Source organism: Micropterus salmoides, unplaced genomic scaffold (genome assembly GCF_014851395.1).
Source record: "Micropterus salmoides isolate LMB-PRFRI ecotype aquatic unplaced genomic scaffold, ASM1485139v1 Ms_hic_scaffold_5, whole genome shotgun sequence".
NCBI classification, from domain to species: Eukaryota; Metazoa; Chordata; class Actinopteri; order Centrarchiformes; family Centrarchidae; genus Micropterus; species Micropterus salmoides.
In genome coordinates this window covers 28,811,522-28,829,732 of record NW_024044237.1, presented here as the reverse complement: position 1 = coordinate 28,829,732, position 18,211 = coordinate 28,811,522, and the positions used below count along the sequence as shown (strand labels likewise).

Here is an 18,211-nt window from a genome sequence, read left to right as displayed (position 1 = left end):
GTTTAAATTTCACACATTATGAACAACTTTGAAATAAAGGGTATTTCACTAAACTTATTTTAGTGACCCTGTTGGCTTTTCCCCGCTATCATTTGTGATAGTGTCCTCTCGTATCTCATTTGAAGCTTATACCAATTTTACACATCAGTGGCTTTTATCAAGAATAACGTCAAAGAGTGCAATGAGTTCCTGTAAATCACAAACATTTAAAGTAACCAGCTGTAAGAATTGCAGGAGTCATAGACATAGCACTGATGTAATGTCAGTAACACTGCTAAGATCAATAAGAGGCGGCGGGAAAGAGTAAGATGAAATAATTCATGAAAGATTTTAAGTTTTGCCAGTCATAACATTGCTTTCCAAAATACTCCAGTGTCTTTCTTTAAACAGTGCTTCCATAATCCATTTGAAACCCTTGGATGAATGGATCCATAGAGAGATGCTCTGTGAGCAGCATTACAATTATACAATAATTGTATTCCCCTCTTATGGGAATTAACCTGCAGACACTAAGTCACTGCCCTCGCCTACAGATTTTTCCCCTCAGAAACATCAATTTTCCCATTTTCTAATCCTCAAATTGCTACTCATGTCATCTCTGAACATCCAGGTACAAACTTGCTTGGTTTAGCAAAGCCAGCCCTTTGGCAAGTTCTTATGCTGGGTTGTATGCACAGACATTGTTCCCTGGAGTTTAGAGGACATGCATTTGGTTTTGGCATTGAATGTGTAAAGCAGTGTACTGCGTGGGTTCATGGTGGTGACTGAATTATTAGCAAAGCAGACTTTTGACCAAGGGTTCGTCAATTCAATCCTGTAAGAATTTTGGACAGTGAATTAGACACACTCCTTATCTTTTTCAACAACTGGCGTCACAGTGCTTTATCCATGTGAGCAAGAGCAGGATGTTACAGGAAAAGAGCAGTTGTGCTCAGCAAACCCTCCCTTGGTAAATAGAGGTTGAAAGGAATATACTTTCATTACTCTGGGTTCTGCACTGCAGCTCCTCTTCTCTACACAGTTGGGCCAAAAGGTTATGAAGGCTTGGTAGGGTGGCAGTAATTAGAGATCCAAGGCAACCCGCTTAAAGAAATCAATCTGTATCTGGAAGAAAAGCCAAAGACCAGATAATTTTATCCTTTAACTACCGCAATTCGAATGTTATTTCACTTGTCTCCTTGTCTGCTGCTTTGGATTAATCATTCAATTTGCTACAGCTGAAAATCTCATCAGACCTTTGAAGACTTTACCCAGATTTGCTTGCATTGCTTGTAGCTTTTAAAAGGGTTGTTAGGTTTAGGTTGTGTTTTTTGGAATTCTACATAGCTACTGTGTTCAGATGGATATTAGTTAGTGGCTATAATGTTCTAAGTTTTTAAGAGCCAGGGAATTGAATACAGTGAGCACTAGGAGGTCTATGTTACTTGGAGTTTTATGATTTAAGATAAAATTAAAGTAATGGAACAAGGGGAGGAAAATGTGTGAAGACAAACTCACTCAGAGTGTAAATTTGGCTGTTATCCAAGTTGCAACCTAAGTTTTACTGAGATTCCAGCACAGATATGTGCGGTCCCAGATCAATTTAGAAATCATTAGTTGAAAACATTACTGACCTCTTTCAAGCTGTTCATTGCCAATTTGAGTGTTTCTGTCTTGGAGCCAGGGAGCTACAAAGTGGATTGTGATCAGCTATCAATCATCCCAGCTACCTTCATTGCAAAACCTGCATCTTTGATCAGTCTTAATGGCAGTGTCTGGATCTGGTACAGCAAAGCTGTCTTCCAATCTGGCTCACCACAGAACTGTAATTTTCTCTAAACATCCAGCTGTCCAGCTCACAGATGTGACAACAAAGCAGCCTGGAGCTGCTGTCCACAGCTGTGGAGAGAAGTTTAAAAAAGATGTGGTTCATCTGTCAACGGTTGGTTTCAAACCAGGAGGCAAGGTTAGGCCCATCTTCCAGTGTTTGTGAGAAATATCTCAAAGCCTTTTTACTTTCTTTTTTTTGTGCTAAACTATCAGTCGATCCTTTTAACAGTAATTAACTTTGATATTGATTCTGAGTTTGACGACTAACAAGGAAACTGATAATGATTTGGGGCATCCTGCATTCATGACATGCCATGATTGTTATTTGAATGAGCGAGACAGACAGACTTACAAGCCTCTACACTGTTGTAACTTGTTGTGTGGACCTACAATCAAACAAAAATCAAGTATATTCATGTATATGAGATCCCTGTTCTTGATTGAAGGTTTTAGCAGCTGTTTTGGTTATCCATTTTACACTTTTTTTATTTTCTTGGTTAATGCTATAGTGATTTTGCTCTGTATTTTCTAGGAATCATTTGTTAATCATTGTCACTGGTATTGTGATGTCTTTGTCCCGGAAATTTTCTATATGCTCAATTAAATTTATTTACTGTGGTAGTCATTACACTTTTGCCAGCCTATATATTTATATTTTTTTTAATTAAAAGCGAATCAATGTAGATGCTACCAGAAATGTTGCCTCATAAATTAAACAATTAAGAGTACTAAAACATGTGATCATTTTAAGAGATTTGCTTGAACTTGTTGGGGCAATTTGTTTTATAAATCAAAAGAAAAAGTACTGAGGTTGGATTCGTTTATTCTTCATTTTATGGGTGATTTTGGTGCTGATATCATGTTTAAATCCAGGCTCAGGGGCTAGGACACAGAATACCAGAGGGTCAACACAAATAGACGGCTGTAGTGAAAAGACTGACACTCAATCTTCCTTTTTCTGGATGCCAAACACAAGTGTGGGCACTAATTAGAGGCTCCAAGAAATCATTCAGGGGTGGGGAACCATTGTAACCTGAGGAGAGGCTGTTGTGTGGTGATGAGTTTCAGTAGCTGTGCTGGACAGGCCAAAGCCTGAGGGGTTGAAAGACTTCAGTTTATCTTTGGTGTGTCTGCTTTTCACACAACATCACATGTGGTTGCACACTACTATGCATTCACCATCATTAACAGCCTGCAGCTGTGGTTTTATAAAACCTTATCACAATTTGTAATCATTTCTCAGATAACAGTTTGTGCATTGCATTAAGGGTACATTTCATAGCAGATATGGAATTTAAATACTTCATGGGCTTGAGGGCTTTTTATGTTATTTAATTTTTAATGATTTAATGGTTGGCTGAAACACATTTTGTGTTATTTTTTCAACATATCTGAGAGTATGTTCTAAGAGTATATAAATCCAAAAATGTGTTTCCTGCTGCAGGAAGACAAGAACTTTGTCTCACGTTCCTGCTATATCGTATTATAATACAGTTTACAATGTGTTGTAATCTTCATTCTATACTTGTTTAGCAGTTTATATACTAGTAATTCATGTATTTTACCATTTTAATAACAGAAAAAGTATATTGTACAGAGTATGAACTGGTTGTATGAGTTTGAGTATTCCTAGATAGCTCCTCAATACTAATATTTTTAGGTACATATGAACATATACCCAATATTGACGTTCTGTGGGAAGGCAGTAGATATGACACATACATACGACCTATACATACACATGCACACACAAACTAGTTGGCCATCAGGTTGAGCCATCCGATATGATCTGCAGATGTTTTGCTTTACTTCTGCAGCAGGTGTCAACAGATGTCCCTCCTGCCCACTTGGCGAAGTTGACCTCTTGGTTAGAGTGAGACCACCCTTCAGTCAGAAGATCTTTGAGTGCAACATCCCTGCTTGAAATGATCTGCCATGCTAAACTGTTCCTGAGCATGTCATTATACTACCCTGCCCTCTCCAGGGTCTGGTCTCCCTGCAGATAGAGGGGCATTTCATAACGGATTACATTTCTTGTGACCTTTGGCCTCTTCACTTAAAGGGCTTTCATGGGTCATAACTGTCCACCTGTTGATGACAGGACTTGAAGTCTAAAGGGTTGAAAATGTGAAGTAGACCGTAGAAGTAGCTGTACTCTGGTGACCAAATGCAAAAGTGATAGTGTAATGCAGTTTTTGCATGCATTGTTCTGTTGGTGTGAAAACATCCACAGTTTGTCTGAGAGCCCAGCCACTGTGTCTTAATTATTTTCTGGCATCCTCTTATGTCCTCCATTGGCCAGTGATGGCGTCACACACAGACACAGGTTGTCCCCCTCCACCATACAGACCTATTCTGAAGCAGGTTTCTGATTTTAATAATAAAATCAGAGGAATTTATTGAAGGTGACCACATTTTGTGTTGAGGAGCATTAGTGTCTTTGTTGCAGTTGTGGGTGATTGGACAGTTAGTATTGGTGAGCCCTCTAGAGGTTTAGGACCCAACTGCATTTGCACACTGTGCCTAGCTTTCATGACATTTGGCATAATATCAAATACCAGAATATAATTTAAAAACAGATATACTAATTAAAATGAACTAAAGAAAAGCGTAGATCATGGATATTATAACAACGTATGCACTGAAATAGTGACTTGGCTGATGTCAGTGATGGTCTTCTCTCCAAGCCTGTTGATTCTACATTAACATCATTAGCGTCACCACTTATAATATTAAAGTGTGTTTTTTCCAGTGCGACTTATAAGTAAGTGAGGTTGTTGTGTTCAAGGGCAATAGGCAGCAAGTCAGACAGTATTTTCAGTCAGTGGACACAGTGATCAGTATTATCTGTGAGATTTCTGCCATGACATGGACTCTAATCACTGGGCTAGTCATGTGTGGAGAGCAAAATTATTCAAGTTTGCTATTCCTGTCAATCAAACTGCATTGGGAAAAAACTAAATCTTGCAATGTTGAAATTTTATTTATACTTACTCTTAGAAAACACAAGGTACATTGTACACAAATGTTTACATTGTCAAACACAACACATACATCAGATTCTGATGATGTTAGTGTATTATAATATACTTTATGCACGTCAACATACATGCATTCAACAATTGTTGAGACAAGAATCTGTTTTAGTGACTTATCTATATCTCCAGCTTCTGCTATATTTCCACCCTTATTTCTGCGACCTCCACAGGGAATTTGGCTGTCAAACCTATTTCCTCTTCGGCCCAACACACAGGGGCATATGCCTTGCAGATTATATCGCTACAGAAGGGTCCCACGCAGCCAAAATTATTTTTCAATGGTATGAAAGATTCCTATGGTTTCAGACCCTTTTTTTGTCTGACTGACTGTAAAACCCAAAAGCAATAAATATCCTAAGCATGGTTGGGAATTTACTGCACCTGTAGTAACCACTGCACCATCTTAATAAGCAACAGATGTTGGCATGATTGCAACGAGCCTGACACGCATGCTTTGAAAAAAGGAAATTCTTTGTTTGGTACAGTTTTATCAGCTGAATTCTGTTGCTCAGGGCCTCTCATTAATTTTGATCAGCAGGTAGCAGGCCTGAAATTAAAAACAATTTGGATTTAGTGTCACAGTGACTCGGCTATCGATTACCGGACAAGAAATAGCTGCCTTGAATGGTTATCCATGATGCATGAGGCTGCTGGGAGAACACAGTGTAGTACTGGACCAGTCTTTATTGGTCCATAATGTGTGAAAATTACAATTTAGCCAACTTACAGAGCAAATGCAACTCCCATGGCAGAGTAATCCATACTGATTTGATTTGGACCTAGTGGTATGAAACTTTTAACCCACATTTTGTGTTTAATTTTAGTCAGGACCAATTGATGGTAAATAATGGAAGTTCCCCTTTAAAAATATCTATTCTGACCTCATATTTGAGGCAGGCAGAAATATTTATTGCTTTCTCAGGGCTGAACAGTGGTGTGGCCTAAATTTTCCTGGTCTTCCTGAAGAAAGGCAAAGTTCTGTCTACTGTATCATGCAGTATGACCACCTGATAAACTCCCAAGCCAAGGGCCGATGTAGTGAGACATTGTAATGATATCATGTGAAGAAAGATGAATTTAGTGAGCTTAACAGAAGCCAGAATTTAAAAAAATGGTTTTCATTCCTCCCACTTTTTTATGAGAAACATGCAGCAGTCTGGACAAAGGGTGTGCTCTCATTAGTCAGCCTTTGCTTGAAGGCATCTAACATTTATAAATGCATCTGGGTATGCATGCACGTATGTCTGTGCGATTGGGTGTATATGTTTTTGCATGAGCTTATGAGTGTGTGTGAGGGGATGGGGGACATAGGATCCACTGTACTCTATGATCATTGTGCAGTATATTGATATTATACTTTAAATCCTATAGTTTATTATCATGACCAGTAGTAGTAAGTGGTAGTAATAGTAATAGATGCTTGTGTGTGTACTAATGTATAAGAAAGTAATGTCCATGGTTCTCTACATGTGCGCTCCAGTTTTATTTTGGCAGGGGAAAGGTTAATGTTTAACAGCATGAATGGTTCACCCACTAACGTGTGAACAAAGCACAATGGCTGCACTGTATAGGCTCCTATTTATTCAGAGTCACTTCCTCCCTTAATAGTCGACTCTACTTTCCTCACACAGGAAAAAAGTAGGTCAAGAAAAAGTCATGTTTGAGGTAATTCACTCTAGGGGACCGCTTCTCTGATCATTAGATGACATTGGTTAACCCCAAGAGTGAGGTCATTTTTAAGTCAAAGTTACACCCAGAATCCATCCTGACTGGTAGCGTCTCTGCATTTTACAGTACACAGAGTGTAAATCGGAGAGGGAGGACATCAATGGGAAGGCTGAAAAGAGAGCATGAAAAGACAGTATTGTTCATTAAAAAAGCTTTAGGAAAAAAGAAAGGAAGCTGCTGTGTGACCTTGTGGATCTTGCTTTAATCATATATTGGTTTTCAGTTGATGTACTCTGAAGGAGCACACTCTTAAGACGTTTCTGCTTTGATGCAAGTGAACAAAACATCCACAGCAAAGAATCACTTGGATGGTTCATTCTTGATCTTCATGCACAAAGACCTGAACCGAAGAGGAATGCAAACACATTGTTCACCCACCCTACTGCAATTACTTGTGATGAGTGTATAAAGATTAAGCAGGATATTTGCAGACTTTTCGGATTAAGTATGATTTCATCCATGCAGATCTCTGGAATATCTTTTCATCAGAACCTAATGCTTTTATATAAAGGCCTTTTTTCTTATTTCCCCCCTTTCTCTGTAACAGCAAGCTCAGATTTTGCGTACCACATTCTCCCCATAATGACAGATTTAATAAAGAGGAATTAGAGTCATCATTTAACAAATTTCCCTAAGGAATTATGTACAGAGAGAGCCCTGAAAAGGCCAACATATTTATAATTGTGCAGTAGATTATGTACACCTCCTATAACACATGCAATACTGTACATCTAGACTTGTATATTAAAGAATCACGTTCTGTTTTTCACATAATTCATTATGTACTTTATGAGCCTGTATGTTGGAACCCACAGTAATAGGTATGTAATTAAAAACATGTCATTGTGATGGAAGGCCAAGCTTTAATAGCATGAAAGCTATCGGCTTGTTTCCTCCTGAGCCAGCAAATGGATATAAAAACAGTCAATCAAACCTGTGTGTGTTGCTGCTACTTGCACCAAAGATTAAAAGAACAATCAGCCATTTTTTCATTAGTTTCTGCAAAGAAAGTATTGACTACAAGCTAAAAGGTAGGGTAGATTTCTTTGAACATGATCATGATAACTCCATGAAGAAGGTGTATTCATAAACCACAAAATATTGCTTCAGGGGCCTTTTTTATCCAATGCTAGATAAAATGCCTATTTTCTGTCTGCAAGGTGATGAGTTTAATGTATAATCAACAGTCATGATTGGCTGGCTTGGAGAGTGCAAAAAGTTTGATTTGCCCAAAGAAGGTGGCCCATGTTTGGTGAGACAGTATGTACTTGAGGGCAAACTCTTCATACAGTTATGAAAGAGCCTGTTCATTGAGAAGTCATGCCTGGGCTTTGTTTTTCTTTGCATCTGGCACGCTGTCATTCAATCCGTTCCCACCTGGCTCACCACCAAACCCAAATGAAAACATCAAAGTTATATCTGCAATCTATCGAATTGTTTTTTTTTTTCAAAAGTGTCATTGTTGTTTTATTTACTTACTCTATTTGATAGACAGCATCAGTCGGGATGCCAGAAGAGAAAGTCTGGATGTCATCAAGTTACATCTTGACAAAAATTTTGTTTTTTATTGGATCGTACAGGGGATGGATGCCTTTTTAATCAACAAGAAAAAGCAAAACACAAAATTAAAGGGATGTACAAGAACAAAATTTGCTGATGCCATAAGCTAGCAGTTTTGGGTATAAGTAGATTTTAAGGTATGGAAATGACTATGTTCTGAAAAGCAAATTTGAACAAATATGCATTATAATTGACTCATTTGAAATGGGATGTGCTTTAATTTAACAATTGACTATTTGCTAAACCCCTCCGCAATAATAGCAGCTGTATCTAGGCACATCCGGCCTGTCAAGATTTGGATTTCTCCACATGTTGAAGTGGTCTGCATGGGCACTGTATTAAGAGCGATATTCAGTATTTAAGGAGTTTGAAGGTTGTGTCTTTTTTCTTTTTTTTTGCTTTTCCAAAACCCCCAAACACAGCTCTGTCCTGTTCCTTACTGAATTTGAGGAATGTAGCTAATGGTTACATTATGTAACGCACTGGTTAGTCCTTATCCTAAAAGACTTTTTTCCTGTAACATTAAAAATGAAAAGATAAACTTTCCTACTTGGCCAAGATTGTACCAAACAAGGTCAGGTTAGAATGAAACATGGGTCTGATCTTTCATTTTTCCACATCATACTTTTAATACAAGGACTTGCTCCACAGTACAACAGAAAAACACACTTTCTTTATTCTGAGAATTTTTGTCTGGGAAGTTGTTTTGTCTGTAGCTTTAGCCTCAGTCTCTTAGCACAGTATCAAGCCATCAAGTGCATAATTAAGACCCCTTTAACAGGGCGAGTAAGCTGGAAAGATAACAGTCAGTTTGGTGTAAACTTACTCAGTGAAGCTAACATTAGCAAAATTAGATGGCTAGCTGATCAAATCTTTCAGCGACAGTTGACATTTCAGCCTGCTTTTGTCTCCCCCTGTATGCAATAAAGGACACATTGTTTCAGTTGTCACTAACGAGGTAAATCTGCCACTTCTATAGTAAACCACATTAGCTCTGACCCCGAATAGTCAAAGATTGGATGCTTTGATGGGCGGAGCCTGATTCGACTGTCAATCTCACAGTGGAAGCATTGCAGTGAAAATGGCATGATCCTTGGATCATGCCATTTTGGCGATATGGGGGTGCTCAGCGTCTGATTTTACGTAGAACTACCAGTTTTATCCCAATTTAGTCCCAAGTTAATATACAGCCTATTACTATATACATTTCAACATTTAATGCTGTAAATAAATATGTAAAAAGAATAAAATTTTCAATAAATGTTTTTGAAGTGCGTGAATAAATCCAAAATTGTAACCCTAACCCTGGGTCGTCAGTGCGCATGTGTAAGCGTAGCGTGTGTTTGTGCAGTGGCAGTGGAGGAACGCTTGTTGAAGAGACCGAGCCCCAGCTTCACGGTGTGGTGACCTCGCGGGACTTTCGGATTATTTATCACCGTTGATGAACCACATAAAGAATATTTTATCGTTTTTAAATAGCCTGCTACTTGAACAGGGTACCAGGGTGTTAAAAGTATTTAAAAAGTCTTAAATTTCATATTCCAAAAATAAGGGCTTAAAAGTCTTAAATTTCATTACCAAAGTATTTTATTTCATTTACCAAGGTCTTAAATTTTTTCTTGTCCTTTCGTAGGATTTTATTAATGCTGTAACGTCATAAATGAATACTTTGTATGTGTGAGACTTCATAATACTCCATTTGGTGTGGGTGTGATGTTATACGGCAGTGCAGGTACTGTTTACGTCAGTGTTCACCTTTACGCTCTGAACTGTGAAGTGTTCGCGGTGCACGAGCTCTGGCATCCAACTCTGCGCGAATCAGTCAGTTGTTAGAAAAGAAAAGAAAATGTCTCTGACGTGCTCAGCTCGACAACTCAGAATGGGCAAGTGTCTGAAATTCAGAAACATAAAACTAACGCACATTAAACTTACATCACCCAGATATATCACGGGAACTAGGGAAAAACAAACCGGAGCCCAACTCCTTATCCCCGCTGCTTTCAAGTCAATACTAACGTTATATAACACTATATTTCAAACAGCCTTTAGATGCTTTAGAAAAACCGAACAGGATGAATAATCACTGAAGAAATTGGCATATTATATTACTTTACCTTATCTAGCCAAGGTGTAACTAATTGCAACAACTCATAACACAATTTGTTTTTATTTTTGATTTCACCCCTTAAGAGTTCTTAGTGCACAAATATTAGATTCATTTCATAGGTGTCATTTACACTGGGGATACTGGGGACATGTCTCCTTCACTTTTATTTTTTTTAAGCATTTGTTAAATATGTTCTGTAAAATGGCTTGCACCAACAAATATTAAAAAAACTAATGAAAATACTTTGAGAAACGTTTATTTGCACAATAAGAAAACATGCAATTTAAAGATAAAAGAAATAAATGTGCATTGTTCAAAAAAGTTTAAGCTAAAAAAATCTGAATCACTTTATTTAAATAAAGACAATTCTACCATAAATTGGTGCAGAAAATGTCTCCAGAATGTAGGAAATTAAGTGTTTAGTGCTTAGAAATTTCTAGGGGACCGACATTTATATATATTTCAGCATTGAATAGCCTATTTCATCAGTTAGTGTTAAAATATCATCTTGTCTTGTTCTCGTGAACCCAATATTGAGAATTGTGCATGTGAGCTAAGTGTATCGTCACACCCCTAATCTGATCCCTTATGTTCCCACCACTTTTCAACTCAAATTAACGTCCTTGATTCACTTTATCTTATCAAAGTACAAACACACCCCAAGCTATAGTGTGTTGAATATGAATGTATTATAATAAAATGTTTTATTAAATTCATGTAAATAATTTTCTCGGGCTTAAAATTAATACAGATTTTTCATTAAACGGCAGTGAAGTTGGTATTACATTTCATCCTAGGTGGTATTAAAAAGGTCTTAAAAAGTCTGAAATTTAACTTTGAGAATCCTGGGGGTACCCTGTTGAAATAGACCCGCAAGGAACCGCGACGTGCATGCAGTTGTTGGCAGCAGTAATGCACGTAAAACTCTGCAGAGGACCGGTGAATGACAGGCGACAGAGAGAAAGGGGTCTTCAAAAAGCGTCAATTTAGCTGGAAATTTACATTGTAAGTTGAATGAAAAGAGACTGCAGCTCTGTAGCTTCTGGAGATTAAAGCACAGCTACCTTGTGTAGCTGCACGTGTGTAGCCCCCCCCCGGCAATCGCCGCACACAAAAAAACATGATTCGACTATCAGTCGACTATAGGCAGGACTTGACGCTTCTGATTCGATTATGTAAATCCTTAGTCAGGGACAGCCCTAAACCACATATGTGCTCTGTCAGGATGGAAAGCTTGACATGAGTACAACAGGGTGGCGAACTGACAAATCTCTGAATTGTTGCTGGCTTTAAATGCTAAGAAAAAGTACCCTGCTGAAGTAGGTTTCACTGACTTATTTTCAGCGACCACTCCTTCAGACAGATTTGTTGTCCTTGGAACCATCCTGAGTTGCTGTGGAACTGTTAGACATTCTTCAGGGTGAGCACATGGCACAAACTTGACCTGCCTGTGTTTTTGTTTCTATTGCAAGCAAATAACATCAGAATTAATCACACTGCTGCGTATGAATCACATCCATAAATCAAATTTATGGCAAAATAAAGACTAATTAAGCTCAAAATGTGTTTCAAATATAAATTTGTCTACAGTATGCAAGTTGCACTGGAGAAATGGTTACTCATCCGTTTAATGCACTGACAAACTTCCAGAAGCACACTCCTTCTCCTGAGCACATTAAACCCCTGCTGGTTCCTCTGAAGGCTAGACGTATTGGTTTATATACGAGTGATCATCAGTGATACTAAAATAAATACTGCTTAAACAAATGGCTGGGGATGGGATAAATGTATCAGTGAAATCTCAGAGAAAGAATGTCAGCAAAATTTCAACACAGCATGTTGATACTAATAATAGTAGGTAATATTGAGCAAGATATTGTTGTGACAATTTTGGTTATTTAAAAAAAAAAATCTACATGGGAGAGTTTTAACATCCACTAATCTAAATCTTTTTTTTTTTTGCATTGCTTTAGAACATAGTATTCTTTTATGTGACAAAGTAGGAAGTTATGCTGCTCTCTCAAATGTGAAACATTATTTTGTACCATATGACAAGATCAATATCAATTTCAGCAGTACATTCAATAAATTGCTCCATGGCAGATTTAGCCTAGCTTAGTACAAAGATTGGAGGGAAACACTACTTCACCAAATGTGAAATGTGTCCACCAACTGGAAAGCTGATTTTTAACGCTCTGTATATGCATTTAAAGAGACATTAGTTTAATGAAATGAACAGTTAGCTAAGCAGTTTCCTACCTTCAATCCTGCACTTCTGATCTTTTTCAAATACTTTTATAAATCTGGACAAAACCCAACAAAAGTGAAATTTGGTTACTAGCTAACAAGATACAAAATGCTGAAAGCTTCATTTTTCACATATGTTGAAGACTAACTCTTTACTTTTACATTCAGTTCTTGTGCTAAGCTCAGCTACCCATCATATTGAAAAAAGTATTTGTGTTAAATTCCTGTAATTGTCTAGTATTTCAGACTGTGTTGCAATGGTGATGAAGTTGATTGTTCATGGCAATTATACTAAGAGATTAGCAGTTATTTGTAAAATAATACAATGACGCTACGTTGTATTTATTTTGACAGCTTAAAAATGGTAATGTGTCTTCTCGTATACTTACATTTGATCTATTATTTAAACCTGGTAAATTGAAAACAGTCCTGCAATCAGCATGGCTTCAGGGATGTTGTCATTTCAGTTGTTGTGAGGCTCAGGTGGAAATATCCTGGCAATTTTTCTCCTGAAGGTGACAGGGCCTGATGGAGCCCCAGGGGAGTGACAAGCTTCATCACTGTGATTAAATCCCACAGCCACTGGTCCCAGTGGGCCTTAATGGCTTTATGAGAGGAACTTGCTGAAACCCATCAGGCAGTGTTCCCATTGAAGTACTCAGCATTGAGCTAATGTTTTAGATTCATGGAATTATAATAACAACACACAGTTCAACACAAGACCATATATCGTGATTGGACATTTGTTCAGTTTAGCTTAGTTTCTGGAAGAATAGCTGTCGTGCTCATATTTCCAACACTGTCAGCTCAATCTATCAGCTGATTTTTAGGCATTCTCACTATTCAGCTTCACCCATTTGATTTGTTGTTGTACGTTTCCACCCTTCTTTAAGCTGTAATTTCAGTCCTACCCTTACTCACCCCGTATTAACCCTTAGCCTCTTGTGTTTATGAGAGCAAAGCCCTGAGTGTGACTCAGCTGCAGGTCTAGGCTTCTTTTCCTGGGTCGTGATGAGGTCGAAGACTCATCAGCGATTTCTATCATACGATCAATGAAAATTGAGATATCAATAATGACAAATATCCTTAATTTTCCATAAATTATTCCTGTCAAATTGATGTAGGTTTTGTATGTGTGTATTTTAGTGCATGTGTTTGTGTATAAGTGTACAGTATGTTAGTATGTGCATGTTGCTTTACCTAACCATAACCCAAAGGTTAGTTATAAACCCAAACAAAAACGGAAGGGCAAAGGTGGCCAATTATTTATAATTATTATTTATATATATTTGCCTCTATTATCATTTGTTTGATGGAACAGTTGGGTATGTAACTTGTTTGAGTAGGATCCAGTCAGGGTGTGAAGATATATATAATAATACATAAAGACCCCACCCATGGCTAACTTAATTGATAGGAACCAATCAAACTGCTACAGTATATCCAAAGCACAAAACATTTTTTTCTGTTTTTAGGAGTGCAAGATTCCCATCAGGAGAAGATCGTAACAGTATCTGGCGAGGGAATGCTCCACAGCCCAGACTTCCCACGCACGTATCCCAGGAATACCGTGTTGGTCTGGAGACTAGTGGCATCCAGTAACATGAGGATCCAGCTCACCTTTGATGAGAGGTTTGGTTTGGAGGACCCTGAAGATGGCATATGCAAGTAAGAAAATTAAATGCAGTACAATTGTAGATTTCATATCTCAGTATAAATACAAGCAGATAAAATACTATTTTTTGCCTCATAAAGGAAGCATACACGTCTTTGGGAGGACTGTGGCTGATTATCTTACATGTGTTGCTCTATGCTAACAGACTACGCTAACATCCTGATTGATAGCAGTAGACTTGTCAGTGGTTTTTGATTTGATCTGGGATTTGGACTAAATAAAGTGAACTTTGTATTTGTAGGACAGCATTTTGAGTTGTATAACGTATCACATTAATTTGTAAGATGTTTCTCTCCTTTTCTTGTTCCTGTCCTCCAACTAGGCGGGATATCTGGGCATTCACAAAAAATATTGGGATACATAATTTTTCTCTCATGGTCCTCCTCACTGACTGACAAATGTGCCAACCTCCAAACAACTCAAAGTGTATTCTTTAAATGGTTTATATATTTTATTTTGAAAGATAAGAATAAGTAACCCATGCGATGGACTGGCGACCTGTCCAGGTTGTACCCTGCCTTTCGCCCGATGTCAGCTGGGATTTGCTCCAGCCCCCCGCGACCCTGTACGCAGGATAAGCGGTTGACGATGCATGGATGGATGGATGAAGAATAAGTAGCTTTTTTTGTCTAAATGAAATTTTGATCCATTACACTTGATGAGAAGGTTAACCTCCTTCAGCAGTGTGTAGTTTTTCATTAAGAGTTTCCTCTACTTGCTTGGCCAGCTCTCATCAAATGGGGGCTTCCCCAGTTGGGATGCCAGATACGTGTTGGGCTGGCGTAAAGACGTGTCTTGCCTGTGTTGTAGTCCATCTTTAAAGATTTAGAGTCAGAGTGTGGCCATTTGTGAAATTGCCTTTGGTCGGCTGTGGCAGCTCGTGAATATTGAAAACCCAGCAGCAGAGTGATTTGTTTGCCTGAGACCTCATGATGACATGGTCCAGACCAGCATATTTTACTTGATGTAGTCGATATTTGTAGCTGCTCACATGATTGTTTAAAAGACACATGCCTCATGTGGAAACACATAAACACAATCATACATACACATATACTGTCCATACAATATATCCTCTGCTTTATTGAGGAACCCACTTTCATTACTGCCTGGGTTTGCCTGTTTTGCCATTCAATATAAACAGGGATTCCAAACCTCAATGATCGATTTACCCTCTTTCCATTATGCTCAGTGCCCTGCTGTCAATATATCACAACTGAATGGTGAGCATGGAGGAGGCAAATCAGTTGAAGGTGGAGAAGAATTGGGGGAGGGTGACCTCACTAGTCATTCCTGGAGAGCCCCCTCATGGATACTAAGGTGAATGACAGTTCTCTACCGAGCTGACAAGATGTTGGACATAGCTGCACTCAATGAACATGGTAACTTTTGAGAAATTAAATGTACATATCAGGAAATTAAAAGAAGATGTGGCCATGAATCAGTATGCTTCTGATCTAGTGACAGTTCCTGGTTGTCAGTCTTTCTGCACCCTGTCTGCTCATCAGAAAAAAAGTAAAAAAACAAAAAAAAAAACAGTATATGAGTGTAGGTAATCTGAGCCCCCCAGCACACCTCTGTGGTGGGACGGGTGAATGTTGACGAACGAGGTTAGTTTTGCTGCTGAAACCCCGTGAGGGAAAGTTCCACAGTGGGGCAGGGTGCAGATTGACTTTTGAGCCGTCCTGCCTTTACAAGACTGCACTAGTCCTCGTCCTCAGGGAGAGTGGCAAGAGACAATAACAACATCCTTTTCCAGGGTCATGCAAGTCATCGCCACGTCTACCGCTCCAGCTCTCACATTCTCTTCGCCCACCCCCACCCCCCATCCCCACACCGTGGCCCAACAGGTTTTGATCAGATCCCCAGATACACACTCTTAGCAGGGTTGGCAGACAGATGAATTCAGCATGCAATCACAAGCAGAAACAGACACACATTCACAAATCTACTTCTATTTTATCTTACTCTTTCCCCTTCCTTTTCTCTTAAATACAAGTACTGTCCCACATACATACACTCACATAAACAATCCTCTAGCCTATAGTCTGCATATCTACTTTATGTTTCATGTGTGTTTACAAATTTATTCACAAATCTGCCCTTAGACCTTCATTTTACTGGTGTTACAGCAAAAGACAACCATAAACAATGTTATTGATACACTGCTCTCACCCTTGTGTCACTGCACAATGTGATGCAAATAAACAAGACTGTAATCTCCTGTCCATTGATTCACAGCAATGGCAGGGGATAAAACAAACAACAGTGGGAGATGTGTTTGGCTCTGGTAGCAAGCCTGAAGCGAGAAGTCTTTGCTAAGATGAGAGAGAAGCTGTGTAGTCGAGATGCTCATCTGCTATTCTGTTTGTCTGTGGCATGATGAAAAGCATTCTTACCAAATCCACTAGAGGAGAGGCATATTGAAGAGGGATTGGTCTTGCTGTTGGTTGGCATGGCAGCAGAGTCGTGCTTGATAGTTCACAGACAGGACTGTTCCCAGAAAGGCACTAATGCTCTGTCTTTAGTCTGAAAGGAGAGGACTAAAAACAGTGTTTGTGTTGCTAATCTGCATTGTTTTAGTTGTATCTATCAATAATGTACAAGGAAAAAACCTACGTAGGAGAAAGCTTTGTGAATATAAACACAGTTTCCTTGCAGTATGCAAGAAGGTAATCCAATGTGGTAGTAGGCTACTGTATATAAGATTCCCTTGTTGCTCTGGTCATGTTCACTGTGACTGTACGTACAGTTTGGTATGTATGTCAGTGCATTTGTAAATCTGAGAAACCGCTGTTGGACATGGTGATTTTGAACACATGGCAATGTGTAATGATCAGGGCGTCCTGCATTATTGATGAGCCATCTGTCAAAGCTCTGGAGCTGTCTGAGGGCTGATTTTCAGAGAGGAAAGATTCTCTCTTCTCTGACCTCCATCGAGAAGGCAGAAAAAACTTAAACTGACATTTCATCCTCTTCCAAAACCATTTCATGCCAGTCTGGTTTGCATTTATATGCAGTTGTCTAACATATGTACATTTAAACTGTGTATGTCTGGTTTTGCCAAAGAACAGTTTCAGTTTTACCTTTCCCAATATGTTTGTTTTGTGCAGATCACAAACTTCCCGTATAACTTTCTAAATCAAAGGCAGCAGAGTCAGTAAATGTATTGACCCCCTCCCCTTCTGTTTATTTAACATCACAGAAAATCCATTTTTAGTCTTGCTCATGTCCCTCCATGTTGTTTTATTGAAACCAGCTTGAACTGAATCTGTCAAGCTTGTGCAAAATGTAAACAATGTCCTTGAAATCCAAATATCCGAATTGGCAGCACTAAATGAGAGGTTAGCGTGCCTGTTGACGCAAATGGCAAAGTGATTAATCCCAGACTGTGAACAGTCAGTGAAACAAGGCTGTATTGAATGCAGTGCAGTCACTGGTTACACACACAGGTATCAATAATAAAGGCTGAACTCCTGAACTGCGTGTCTTAAGTGCTGAGGTTGGTCAATGTTAGCCTTGGCACACGAAAGGAGTCTGGAGCATGGCCATATGCTTCTGCACTTCATAATGTTTACTGGTATTATGGGTTGGCAGGGTGGCCATTGGAGAGAGAGACTGTCATGTAATTACAGGGACGCAAAGTTTGATCCCCACAACAAACACAATGGTGCTTTTATTTATATTTTTCTCAAATGAATTGAATATTATTGGTATTTTGTTCACATACAATTTCTGATTTTCAGCCACCAGAAGCTTCACGGCAGTTGTCAGTGATTGTTATGTTTATGGACAGAAAAATAATGTATAATTTAAGCTCAGTTGCAGTCCAGTTACATGGGTAATTCTGACAGTGAAAATGGAAATTTGATTCTAAATACTCCATATAATAAAAGTTAAAAGATAAAAGCACATTATTGTAGAATTAGTGTATCATAGAGCTATTCATAATGTATTTTCTGTTCACACTGATATCTAAAAAAAAGTAGTTTATCCAGTACAAAGCAGCAATCATTATGCTGTACTGTCCAACCTGAGAGTTGTCCT

General features: G+C 38.6%; 1 protein-coding gene across 2 annotated transcripts in view; it reads left to right on the top strand.

Moving 5' to 3' along the window:
* Positions 1-18,211, top strand: part of pdgfc (platelet derived growth factor c) — a 50,570-nt gene that overhangs the window by 18,403 nt on the left and 13,956 nt on the right. For both annotated transcript variants that reach the window (XM_038699862.1, XM_038699863.1), the window contains exon 2: positions 13,965-14,157. In XM_038699862.1, coding sequence (XP_038555790.1) covers positions 13,965-14,157 — 193 coding nt within the window. The remainder of the gene's footprint in view (positions 1-13,964; positions 14,158-18,211) is intronic.